This window comes from Biomphalaria glabrata, chromosome 1, assembly GCF_947242115.1.
Source record: "Biomphalaria glabrata chromosome 1, xgBioGlab47.1, whole genome shotgun sequence".
NCBI classification, from domain to species: Eukaryota; Metazoa; Mollusca; class Gastropoda; family Planorbidae; genus Biomphalaria; species Biomphalaria glabrata.
Window position 1 is genome coordinate 36,085,881 of NC_074711.1, and position 14,149 is coordinate 36,100,029.

Consider the following 14,149-nt stretch of genomic DNA (forward strand, 5'->3'; position numbering starts at 1 on the left):
TTTGTCTGTCTCCCTCTCTCTGTCTCTCTCTCCCTCTGTCTGTCTCTCTCTGTGTCTGTCTGTCAGTCTGTCTCTCTGTCTGTCTGTCTCTCTCTGTGTCTGTCTTTCTCTCTGTCTGTCTCTCTTTCTCTTTCTCTCTCTATCACACACACACACACTAAACAAATAAACGAACAAACTTTACTTTCTTCCACAGAAAATTGGCCAAGTCAACGCTTGTGTTGATCCCACTGTTTGGAGTTTATTATATTTACTTCATCATAGTCACCTACCACAAAGATTACCATTTCTCAGTCATACATCTATACATGGAAATGACCCTCAATTCATTTCAGGTAACAAAATATAAAATGTTACGGATCGACGTACAGATCTGTAAACAATTTTGGAAAGCAGGAAGTTAAAATGTCGGAGTCTAGTATAACTTTTTTTCATTTTTATGTTTCAGGGTACAGTCATCGCTTTTTTGTTTTGTTTTCTAAATGGTGAGGTAAGAAACAGTGATTTTATTTCCATCTTTGTAGTTTAGCATAAAGTTAGTTCACTATATTCTATTTCAGACTGAAGAGATTTTCATATAATTTGTAATTTGTTATAGTGCAGTAATTTGTTTCACATTGGGGATCTATGACAGACCTAATGTAAGCCCTTATATGCAATGATGTACAACAAAAGTTGATAGGCATTGATTAAATAGTTATTTGTGTATTAAGAATATAATAATAATTATTTCAAATCTAAAAAAAAAAAAAAACAACTTTTAGCATTTAGAAATCAAACTAATATTTTCGTTTTCTGAAGCTTGGTTCTCTTTAAATTACATTCATTCTTTTATTAATGACTACATTAACATGCATAACTAGATTTTCAAATAAAATGCGTAGGACGTAATTATCTTCTCTTTTGAAAGAACGTCTATAATCTCAAATCTCTCATTGGTTAATCTCAAACACTTTTTCATATGGCTTTGGAGCCCTATTTTGGAGAGACTCATATATTGCATCTATATTATAATATAAAATATACTAGGCGCGAAGCTTGTGCAGTAAATGTTTAAGGACCATTAGAGTAGAGACTTACTTATATTTACGTGAACTGAAGTCATACGCTCGAAAACATCAAGATGTTACTTAGTATCGTTTAAACAAAATCAACGCGAAACATTTTAAACGCATCACTTTATCGTCTGCTCCAAACCAACGTTTCACTATATCTTCTTCTCCAAACCAACGTTTCACTATATCTTCTGCTCCAAACCAACGTTTCACTATATCTTCTTCTCCAAACCAACGTTTCACTATATCTTCTGCTCCAAACCAACGTTTCACTATATCTTCTGCTCCAAACCAACGTTTCACTATATCTTCTTCTCCAAACCAACGTTTCACTATATCTTCTTCTCCAAACCAACGTTTCACTATATCTTCTGCTCCAAACCAACGTTTCACTATATCTTCTTCTCCAAACCAACGTTTCACTATATCTTCTGCTCCAAACCAACGTTTCTCTCAACGTTTGCACTCAATTGTCCCACTTACTGTCCCACTTACTGTCCCATTTACTGTCCCACTTACTGTCCCACTTACTGTCCCACTTACTGTATCCCAGGTTCGTGCGGAGATCATGAAGAAATGGAACCGTCATTGGCTGAGACGACAAAGTGTAGTGTCCAGCAGATCTTCCAGGGCCTTCTCTACAACATCCTTCTACATCGGACGGGATCGTGCCAGTGTCTCCCAGGGACCCGGCCTGCCTGATATTTTATACAGGGACGGCTTCGCCGTGACACCGCCCAGCTCCCCCTCGAATAACAACAACGCAAGCAAGGTACATAAGGTCGCCAGCATGCCGAAGATGCCTTTCTGGAGCACCAGTTTGCCCAAGCCTATCCCACGCGTGGCGAGTTCGCCGAAAGTGACATTTAGCTGTTCGGAATTCATCACGGACAATGTCAACCTGTCCGTTGGCGGTTCAAGTCCGAAAATGAAGAATGGAATACTGACCAACGGAGTGACCAGGGGAAATTCTGACGAGGACGAAAAAAAGACTTTACTTACAAACGGTTCGCCTCCATCCCGAAAGGACTCTATTGACTCCAATGGGCACAGGGTTCAGAAAGTTCGGGAGTCTGTTTCACCAATGTTAAGAGGCGGAAACAGTGAAGGATCCCCGCACATGTCTCACGTTTGCAGCGCCCCTGTCTTGCCTCCACTGTTAGATGAAGACGAAGAGAACTCGGAGACCACTCAGATGCTGTAAAAGACATTTAGGCAGAAGCTGTGCTATGATTAATAGTGTCGCGAACAACCCGCAGCTCGAGAACCACTTCTCTGTAGTTACAACCTATTGATTGAACACCGTGTGTTGTATTCATGATCTGGTTTATACCGAACACTTGCTTAAACTTAAATCCTTCCGCGAAGTTCGGCGCTTTGGGCTGCAAACTGTCTCCATAGAAATTGGTCACTGTACTTCCATGGAGGTGAGGCGCCATACGAGGGCGTCCCTGTTACAGGAACACAAAAATTAGAAAAATGAAATCATGAATAGTGCTGTGTGTGTGTGTTTAGTGAACGATGACGTAATACTGAATGTCTTTCATAAAATAGTGTATTTCATCTATGCTTTCATCCATCTTGGCATCCATCCATCCATTCATTCATCCATCCATCCATCTATATCTACAACCGAACCTAGAGTCTTTATCCATCACATTGAATCCAGTAATGTTTATCATATATTTATCCACATATTTTAGTTATGTTTCACTATCCATTTTGTGCCAAAACCATTTAGTTGGGGATATGTTATGATTCACGTAGCCTATGTTGACAATGCTAGAGTTATAGCAACAATACTCAGTTTGTTTACTCTTTAAACCACAGTGATATTGACGATGTCATAAAGACTTCAGAGCCTAGGGTCAAGTAAATCATTCAGTTCTACTTGTATACATACATAAATAGTTACTCAAACAGGCAATATTCTTTACTTAAAAATATAGCAAGACTTTTATGATTTATTTTAATTAAATTTCGTTTTATAATACAACAGGAGATTCTTTAACTACAGAACTTTTCCGGTGCTAAGTTAAGCAGTCACTATTAATTTTCTACAAGTTTATAATCAGCTAAACAACAACCTATTTTTTTAAATATAGATTAGAGGATCGGCGCACATATATGTTGTGACATAACGAAATACAATAGTATAATTTATCGGGGAGGGTTACATTCCTAGTATAATAAGAGTTCTATGGACGGGAGGCTATTCAGTCTGGAATCCACTCTTCAATTTGTGAAACAAGAAAAACATTTTTTTTTAAACTCTTTGAAAAAACAACAACAACAAACAACAAAGATTTTACGAAGTGTAATTGTATCAATTAGTTTGTGTCAGTCATAGAATTAAATTTGTAATTGATCTAGACCAACAACAATAAATCTGAGCGATTAGAAATATTTTGACCAATTGTTTTTGTTGAGCACTATTTCACGCTTTCAGCTTTCTCACTACGTTCTGATCCTAGCACTTCTCTGACCCAGTTGGGAAAATGGGTTGGGGGTGGGGGAGAAAAAAATGGTTATCTGGGTGATATCTACCGTAATCGGTTTTTAAAAACATTTACAAAAAAAAAAGGGGGGTGGAGGACGACCTAAATTTGAATTCATTGCTCACGTATCCTCAAGCCGGCACACTAACCACTTTGGTAGTGAGGTGCTTATAACTATAAAATATTGTATAGTTATGTATTGTTAAAGCGGCAACCTATAATTGTGACTAATTTAGCTAATACCAACACTTCCGTCAAGTACACTTTCTTTCCCTTGTAAGCGATAACAAACAAAATAATTGATTACCAATAGTTAAATAAATAATTGGTAAATTTTGTTCATTGATTTTGCGCTGTTAGATAGAAAAAAACATTCATCTTGATCGAAGATAGGGTGTTGGAGAAATAACGTATACAAACTTTTTACAAGTCAGAGAGACAAACACAGTGAGCTGATATAAGTTTTGTAAAAAAAAAAAGAAAGGGTCTAGGCAGTCTAGGGTATGACATCAATGTCCGATTATCGAAGTTAGAATAGAATCTACAATGGCACGAAGTTTATCAAATGATAAGAGGAAAGTAAATGGTTTGTAAAAGAGTGAGGGTGTATAGATCCCGGAAATATTACATACATACATACATACATACATACATACATACATACATACATACATACATACATACATACATACATACATACATACATACATACATACATACATACATACATGCATTCATAAATTCATACATACATACATACATACATACATACATACATACATACATTCATAAATTCATACATACATACATACATACATACATTCATAAATTCATACATACATACATACATACATACATATTAAATTACAGGATTCGCCCACGAGCAATGTGATGAAGAAGAAAAGATTTGAGTTTTTCTAACCAAGTTAAGTGTACACATATTTGTTGAATGTCTTGGATAATGAAATATCGAACAGATGTTAGAGGAAATAGCAAGTACTAATAGTTTCATATTTTACAGATTTTATTGTGTGATCTGCGCATGCGTGCTTAACTCTGATCTGAGTGTGTGTGTGTAAAATATGACCAATGAATATTCCATCGCTAAACGCAATGTGTTTTGATTTAAAGTGCCCCACTAGAACATAGCGAACACAGTGTACATCCTAAATGTCTTGAAAGATTTCATCCTTCAATATGTTACAGCGAGCTCAGCATGTATTCCACCCAAAGTTTTGCCATTGATACAATTTGAACAACATTGGTTAAAAATAAACAAGTCAAAGAAAACTGATCCGTCCAAAAAACAAGTTTCATAACCTCTGATCACAAAACAAGGCAACGTTGTATTATCTTATGTGTACACTTTGCTAAATGCTTTTAGTTTTTCTTATTTAGTTATATATTTATATCAATCTAGTATTTATTACATTGTTGTTGTATGTTTATTTCTTATGAACGTGCTATATTTCAAATACACTTTATAGTACTACTTACTTCCAAAGTGTCGTGTTGTAATGTTATATGGAATACGCTTGACTAAAAACTAAAACTGTATGGTCATATCCAGTGGCTTAGCAAGGTACCCGTAAGGCCGAGTTCAAGAATACGATGTTAGGCCTCCTCCAGTAAACTGAGGGTGACTGAAACCAAACTGAGCAATACTGTATTTAATGTGAGAATACATTTCCAAGAAAACAACACATAAGACAGACAGCATACAACAGACAACATACGACAGACAACATATGGCAGACAACACACGACAGACAAGACACGATTGACAACACACGACAAGCAAGACACGACTGACAACACACGACAGACAACACACGACAGACAAGACACGACTGACAACACACGACAGATAAGACACGACAGATAACACATGACAGACAACATACGACAGACAACACTCGAAAGTGGGCAACAGGAACGAAGTCCTCAGACTCCGAGTCATTTGAAAAATAATGTCATTGGTCAACCATGTCTTTTGCAAGGACTCCGAGTCATTTGAAAAGTTAATGTCATTGGTCAACCATGTCACTTGCAAGTCATTTGAAAAGTTAATGTCATTGGTCAACCATGTCACTTGCAAGGACTCGAGTCCCATGCTAAATCTTCATATATATTAATCTGTTTTTTGACGCAGCAAGTATAGTAACCAGTAGAAATCGTTTGGACAAGCTCCTCACAATAAAACAAATTTCTGAAGGCCTCCCACAGCGCCATTATCCTTACATCAACGTCACAGCTTTGAAGCATCGTTTTTTTTAAATCCAATGCAGTAGAAAGTTGTTTTTACAATGCCACTACTCAAGGCAGAACTTCACGGGGGTGGGTGGGCGGAGGGTCGAAGGTGGAACCTGGACGCTCATTTCAAAAAACAGATCTAACGATGTTTCTAGTTATTTAACAGTTGATGTATATCGCTGAGAAAAGAATGACTAGCTCGCTGGCCACACAGGGAAAACTAGTTTGTTCGTTATAACTTTTCAAAGTAAAAAAAAAACAAAAAAACACTAAATGTAAATTGGGCTATAAATTGGAGTAAAAAAAAGCATGGCGTAGTCAGCCGTAGAGTATCGATAACAAAGTTGTTTATTAAATTTATAGTTGATTCAAATTTGTTGATAGATAATCTAAGCTTTGCTTATATTTTTACGTAAATCTAATATGGATTACATATAGATTTTATATCTAGATCCAGACCTTAAGAGTTCTAAATCAGCAGTCTAGATCTAGATATGGTCTAGATGTCTGTATAATAAAAGTGTCAATAAATACTAAAAGAATTACAATTATTAAAAAAAAAAGTAGCTCTGGCCTAATAGATAAAGACCTAGGTTCACCGAGCTGACGGTACCATAGTACGAGATCGACACCCGCCTAGAGCTGAAATGATTTTATGTATAATTTCTTCTTTATATTTGATTTTATTTTAAAGTTTTTTAATGAAGGTATTTTCTTTTTTAACTCTTTCTCTCCTAACTGACGATATCAACGTTGATTCCACTAGAATGTGGTAAATAATTACGGAGAGAAAGAGTTAAATATGTATTTTAAATGTTTTCCTTGTTTTTGGGGAGCTTAATTTCCAAGGACAAATTTATGAAATGTTGGAATTATTGTCAATCGCATTGTATATTTGGGCATATCACTTTACAATGAGAATATAATAAGGATGATTCAATTTCAGAATGTGTAATGTCCGAGTGGAATACATACAACGTTTGTGCAAATGTTTTCTTAAATAATTAATTCATATATCATAACTAATGAACACATAGCGTAATATTAGATAGAAAAATTACAATGAAACAAAAACAAAATTATGAAATATAACTTTTCACAGTTAACAAATTTCTTATGTTGGATGTAATTATTATTATTTTTCTTTTTGTGCAATTAAACACGTTTGAATTTAATGAACTGTACCGACAATTTAAGAGTTACCTTTCTTTAATAGATTTTATATTAGTTAGGAGATTTAAATCGATCTGGTATTTTACAGTTTTGGTAAATAATCTGCAAATGGCAGTGGAAAGTCTGAATCCCAATCAATATACTATGGTTTAAATAGAGTCCTGTACAAATGTAAACAATTTGTCCTATTTGGGTCCATGTTGAGAATGCTGATTTAAATTAAGGCTTTGGGGACGTCCCTAACAATCAAATGTTTTCTAAAAACAGTGAAAAAGACGTTCATTTATAAGTGATTATTGTCTTCAGTACGACTTCTTGTAATTTTTTTTTTGTAACAGAACTATAATTAGAAGCTCTGCACACACACAAAAAAAAACACGTTTGAAAGAGAGGAGATATTAAGTATATTCGATTCTACTCTTAATTTTGCATATTTTTAGCATTTGCGATTGCATGAGTTTTAGTCCTGGAAATGTTTATTCAATAGAGAAATCCGAGATTGACAAAAGGTCGGGAAAAGGCGACTAGGAAAGAAAAATATTGGGGTTGAAAACTTGTCTTAATTTTTACTCTTATACTTAAAATTGTCTCAATACATGGGCAATTACATAGAATGTCGAATCGATTTGTCAGGATGAAAAGTAGCCGTTGCAATTAACTTTCAACACGATATAGGTGTTACTTATTTAGACTTAGGTCCTCCTGCGCCGTTCGGTGAATGGGGCGGCAAGCTGTCTCCACCAAGATCTGTCACTGGCAATGTCTAAAGCCTCCTTCCACCTGGCAGGGCCTGTCTTAGGTCACTGCAACCTATGCGCTCTCAGTAGGCACCGCGCTAATTCTAGGTGTAATGATTAAATTGCAAAATATATACGAAAAATTCCTGGAAATCTCCTGAATTTATTAAAATCTCCTGAAAAATAGACAAAATTGTCATTTGTGGGTTTCATTCATTGCGGAAAACGCCAATCCTAGGCGCGATAAAAGAAAAAGGCATTGTCAACTTTAATGAAATAAAATGTATTAATCGGTGAATTTTCACATTAATCGGAAGTTCCAATACTTTATTTACTTTTATAGTTATTGGCATATAAATATGTCATAGGTTGCAAGATTCGTAAAGTAAAGTTAATTTGATCGCAATTTTGTACTTAGTAAAGAATGAATAAAATTCAAAGTCAATTTTTTTTCTAATACAAAATCTTAATTTTCACTTATTATCCTTATTCTCACCCAGACTAGGCCCCACGTAATCAGTTTAGCATAGGGCCCCGCAACTGTTAGGACCGACCCTGCCACCTGGTGTCCACTGATCTGAGGTCCTCCATGAAGTTATACGAGGACATCCCTGTTTGCGCTTTCCTCGTATTGGCCTCCATGTCATCGCAACTCAAACCTCATGCGATGCTCTGTCACAACCTCACTAAGGGGTCGACTCCCAGTTCGGAATAGGATTTTCTTGATTGAGACCCGATCTGTGTAACTGACTCCCAAAATCCGTCTCAGCCATTTTTTGTTGAGCCACAAGAAATTGTTAAAGAAATTGATTTTTTTTTCCAAAGATCTAAAAGAGACATCAAAAGACCTTTAGCCGCCTTACACTATGGGAGGAACTAAGAAATAAAGAAGCTGCCGCTTTCTGCTCCAAGATGACCACTGGCCTACATTTAACTTCAGCCTTGGGTTTATACTAGCACACATCAGAATGGGCTCCAAAGCTAAACATGGTTCACTAATCAGTGTTGGATATTAGTATAGTACGAGACATCACGGAAGCAAGGGAAGTAACAATGACTACAGGCGTAACTTTAATAACATAGTTGTTTGGATTATCTTTCTTTTGGCATTTTATCTTAAGCTTCGTTTCGAGTTCATGTTTAGACTAAAATTTCCAGACTAATGTTGTCACTGAAATAAATGTAAAATGTTGAAGAACAAAGGTCTGGTGGAGGTGATGATTTAAAAAAATGTAAAGTCAATTATATGTATACACACACTTACACATATTTATACCTTCGTTCACACAATTAGCCTCTGCGGCAAACGACATATATATGTACGTACACACATATATATTAACTATTTCTATATATATACTAGCCATATGATACCCGCAAACGGCGGGTCTTAATTTGCGTATCACTTTCGATATAGTCATTGAGAGTGTTTTGTAAATTAGCAGAGTTTAAGTCATTGATTAACATGCCTAACTAGATTGACACATGAAATACGTAGGATGCTATTCCTTCTTTTTTGAAGTAACGTCTGTGATAAATAATATAAGATGCATTTCTGTTGTTTTGAATTAACTCTCCATCATTTACGCTTCAGTTTACAACCCTTCAAACTCAGATCGATCCTAATATTAAAACACCATATAAACATTCTATAATGAGTATAAACATTTTTGGTACGTTTTTTAATGACGTTTTGTTTCAATAAAAACACATGCACACATTCATACATAAAAACAAGAACATTCCCAGTCATTAAAACATACACAAACACATAACTATGAAATGATATCCATACATAATTTCAACAAGAGACACCCATTGAGTCTTGGTGTTAGCTTATCAAACAAATTCACCAGACAGAAACGGGAAATGAATCTGTTTAATTGTGCAATACTGGGCAAGTATTCTACTAATGTCAAACTTTACCGATACCAGCAATGACGTGATTCGTTTTTGTTGGAAGAGGTGGGAGCTGGTGGGGGCCCTCTCTGACATTGACAAGCCTTGAACGAGGGCGCTTGGGCCTTCTAGAATGACACTCGGCGCGTGCGGCAAGTGCTGCGTTCTCACGCGCGCGTTTCCATTGCAGATCTCTGGTCCTGCGTGTGAAGAAAGTGGGGTGGGGGAGGGGTATGGCTGTTGATACACCTGCTGGCCAGCACACAAGGCGATAGAAGGGAGGGGGAGGGGTAAGCAGGTAAACTAATTCCTCACTACCCTAACGTCGCCTTGAAATCCATATCCATTACCCTGGAATTGGCTTGAACAAAATAAACAACAGTAGGCAATAGATTGACAACAAATTTCTTCACTGCTTTACATGGCTTTATTTTTAATTGCCAGACATTGACTACAGAAATAAAAATGAGGAATTTTTTTCTGGCCTTGTGTCTTTTACTTTTTAGGCTTCAATGAAACGATGAGATGGATCAGTGCATAAGAAACAGTCCTCAAACAGTCCTCAAACAGTCCTCAAAATTATTTCAAAATTACTTTTTTCCCCATTCTACACACATCCAGATCACTAGAACCGCTTACATTTTCAGCTACAGATAAAAAATTCGAGTACGATATAGTTCACCCAGTCTAACCTCTGATTCTATACTTATAAGATATTGATAAATCCTCTACTATAGTTTGTACGTACGGTGCGATGAATAGGTCCCATTAATAGTAACCCAGAACCCGCTCATATAGAATACCTAGCCTAGATAATGAGCTATTACTTGTGTATATGTAGTCATGCCATGATCCTATAGTTATTAATATTTGTGGTTTAGCTTAGAGACGCTTAGAGAATGGCTTGAAACTTATTACAGAGGCAGAACGCATTGACTGACTAATATTTTGCACACATGGCATGTGCCTCTTGGTCAAATGTGTAAACATATAGTATATGGCAATTTTGTACGAAAAACTCAGGTCATTAATAAAAGCATAGTATCCCTAAGGACCACAACAATCAAGATAATACAAACAGCTGATGTGGTTACTTTTATTATTTATCCATAAAAAGAAGACGATTGCGAGAGATATCAAGGCTCGTGTCTGACTTCTGCCTTCGTTACGTCATCTCGTTCATGAAAGCTTTGCACCATGTTGCACCGTTCACCCAAGGAGATTAAATCAAGTACGTAAACTTAACGTCTGGTCTAAGTCATTTATACGATTTTGAACGTGCAACGGTTTATGATTTTCAAAAATGTATTTATTTGTTTCAATTAACTTTGTTTTCAAATTAAATTAGGTTCCTTTATATTTTAAAACCGCTTCAGTGGCCGCACTCGATTCAAATGTTTCTTTGGGTTAGGTAAAAGAATAGAAGAAATAAATTGACCTTTAAGAATATTTTGCGCATCGTCTTATTTTAGCTGGACTGTTAACTGAAGAACTTGGTAGTGCAAAGCTCACTTAAAGACTTCTTGCAATATTGAAGCTTTACAAGAAATAAATAAAATAAGACGACAACTTTATAAATTGATGTATTAATGTAATATATTCGATATTTATTTTTTGTTTTCTGACCTGACTAGAGCACAATACTCATAACAAATTTGTTTTTTTTTTTTTGTTTTTTTTTTTGTTATTGTTAACTGTATTTGAAAAATGTGCATAATCTGTAAGCACAAACACAATGCCATGGATACATCTTCAATTTCCACTCTCAAACTTTATAAACAGCCTTAAACTTATTCAGAAAGTCTCTCCTATATGCCGTTCTCCAGTGATCCATCCAGCCGTCAGCGTATCGACAAATGTTTTGTTTTGTTTTGAAAGAAAACTAGATCAAGGAACAATAACTCGATCTGATAAAACAGAAAATGATGACTGCACCAAGACTGTGTGGCCTCGTCATCTGTCAGGCCCTCACTGGTTCGACTCTATCACGTGATGCCCTAGCGGCTGGACTTTTAAGACAGTCCGGTGCACGATCCACTTTGGCACGAGCAGGCAAGGACGAATTTGGACAGACGAGATTCGGGGCGAGGTGTTGGAACAGATCCGGCAATTTAGAATTCTTGGAGAAGGAAGGTCGTCTTGGCGGGAAATGGTAATAAAGTCTGCCGACCCCTCCATTCCCGTCATTCTACTGTGTTAGTCATCGTGGTGTAGGAAGCAATAAAAACATCTTGATAACCAACTGATTGCTAGTTGAATTCATATTCTGTCTTGATTTTGTTTATGATCCGTCTTATCTTTTTATAATCAGTATAATCTCGTTTATAATTAGTCTACTCTAGTTTACAATCAATATAATCTTGTTTATGATTTGACTAATCTTGTCGATAATCAGTCTAATCATGTTTATAATTAGTATAATATTAATTATAATGTCTAACCTTTTTTTTTAAATCTGAACTTTTCTTGTTTATAATGAATCTAATTTTGTTAATAAACAGTCTAATCTTTATTACAATCAGTCTAATATTATTTATATCTGTGTAATCATGTTTACAATCACTCTAATCTTGTTTCTAGTCAGACTTATCCTGTTTATAATCAGTCTAATGTTCGTTAAAATCTGTCTTAGCTTGTTTATAATCTGTTTTATCTTGTCTGTCTTACCTAGGCAATGTTTCTCAGCCTCACCGTGGTGATCAGGAAACGGTCGATTAGGCCACGAGGCAAACCAAAAAGAACCCCAGTCGGGGTGTGTAAGGGCGAAGTCCATTGCACTGGCGGGTATTGAAGAAAGCCCCAACAAACATGTCAGTATCCTTACACCGTTTCTCAAAGGGACTTTTTTTTATATCTGACAACTGCACGGTTGATATTGTACAGAGTAGGAATATGGGGAAGTTTCCCCAATGTGCTCGGCCTTTGGCCTTACCTCTAATTCGAGCATTCTGGGATACGGGCCATCGGTAATAGGAATTTTATAATTTACACCTGCTTCCCAAACAGAAGGTTGTTCAGACAGGCAGATGGCAGCAAGCTACCATAAGTTTAGAGTACCAAGAGTTTTAGACTCAGTTCTTAGGACAAATATGTAGAAGAAGAATATCAGTTTAATCCTGTACCGGTATATAATCAGTCTAATCCTGTACCGGTATATAGTCAGTCTAATCCTTCACCGGTATACAATCAGTCTAATTACTGTGTAATCTTGTTTATAATTTGTCTAATTTTGATTATAATCTGTCTACCCGTTTAAAATCTGTCTAATCTTGTTCGATCGTTATTACTTTGTAAATAAAATACAGATAGAGTTTTCTTTATTTAGTTTTTAGCAAGACACAAACTAGATTTATTCAAGTTTTATTTTTAAAACGAGACTGGCTTTAAAAAAGATGGAAGCGATTGATGGTAAAGCTAATAAAACAAATAAACAATTTTTTAAAAAAGCTTTTATCAGCTCACTCAAAGTCTGTCTGTCTGTCTTTCTGTCTGTCTGCGTGTCTCGCACACAATTAGTACACGTTCTTTCTTCCACTTCCACTTCTCAGATTAAGTTGAAAACTTTCCACAGTTATACATTGTCCCTAACAAAACATGATCAATTTAAAAAAAAAATTAACCAAGTAATTAATCAGTGATAATTAAATATTTTTGTTTGAAAGGGAAAAGAGTGAAATAAACCTTATAGTTCTGAGAGATAGGGTTGTAAATGTGCAGTTCTTTTCCTAATATAAGCTTTTTTTTTTTAAATTTAAATATTTTAAAAATTATTTTCCTTGTTTCGAAAATGAATTTCGTCAAACGTTTAGTGGCGATATTCACACTTCGAACTGAGAAATAATTCCTGGGGTCGTTTGAAACGGAAGGTGTGGTTAGGGTATTTGCGGTCATTTTAACCATATGAGGGGGGGGGGGAGTTGTTATTATAGTCATAAAGGGTGATAATGTGTTGTAATCCTATGTAGCCGATGCTAAACAAAATAAGTTTAAAAAGTTGACAAACCATATCAGCAAGACCTTATGTCAATGATTCTCTATAGTTATGCTGGTCGCAACCTAGTTTCGGTAGTCATGTGAAACACTTCACCCAATATCAATCTTCAGAATCGAAGACCATTAGAAAAGCCAACTCATCGACTCCAGGATCCGAGGTAGGCGCTCTGTTTAAGTAGATTTAGAAAACTACTTCAATGGTTTATGGTATAGAGTGAGAGGCGCACTCTTAGGAATTAGAAAGAGAAAGTTTTGCTTAGAGATTGTGACGTGACTATTGAAAAACGAAACTAGGATTTGAAGTGCAGCGAAAAGTAAACAGAAGACTTTTGACGGCTTTAGAGAGAGGCAGGCTTTATGGACGTAGAGATTTAGCTTGACAACATTCGACAGTTCCCTTCATTATTATTAAATTTGTTCATCGACTTCGTTCATCAGCGTTGAGCACATTTCTAGTGTTGGCCTTTCGCCTGTGTTAATTGGTTTGCTTTTTTTGAGTGTTACCTCCATTTGGGTTTATCCACACAAGACAAGCGCGGAG

The 14,149-nt window shown here is 36.0% G+C and overlaps 1 protein-coding gene across 3 annotated transcripts in view; it reads left to right on the forward strand.

Moving 5' to 3' along the window:
• Window positions 1-5,815, forward strand: part of LOC106074280 (secretin receptor-like) — a 62,526-nt gene extending 56,711 nt beyond the window's left edge. For all 3 annotated transcript variants that reach the window (XM_056034340.1, XM_056034334.1, XM_056034347.1), the window contains 3 exons: window positions 197-335; window positions 449-490; window positions 1,609-5,815. In XM_056034340.1, coding sequence (XP_055890315.1) covers window positions 197-335; window positions 449-490; window positions 1,609-2,259 — 832 coding nt within the window. In that variant the 3' untranslated portion in view covers window positions 2,260-5,815. The remainder of the gene's footprint in view (window positions 1-196; window positions 336-448; window positions 491-1,608) is intronic.
• The last annotated feature ends 8,334 nt before the right edge of the window (window positions 5,816-14,149 follow it).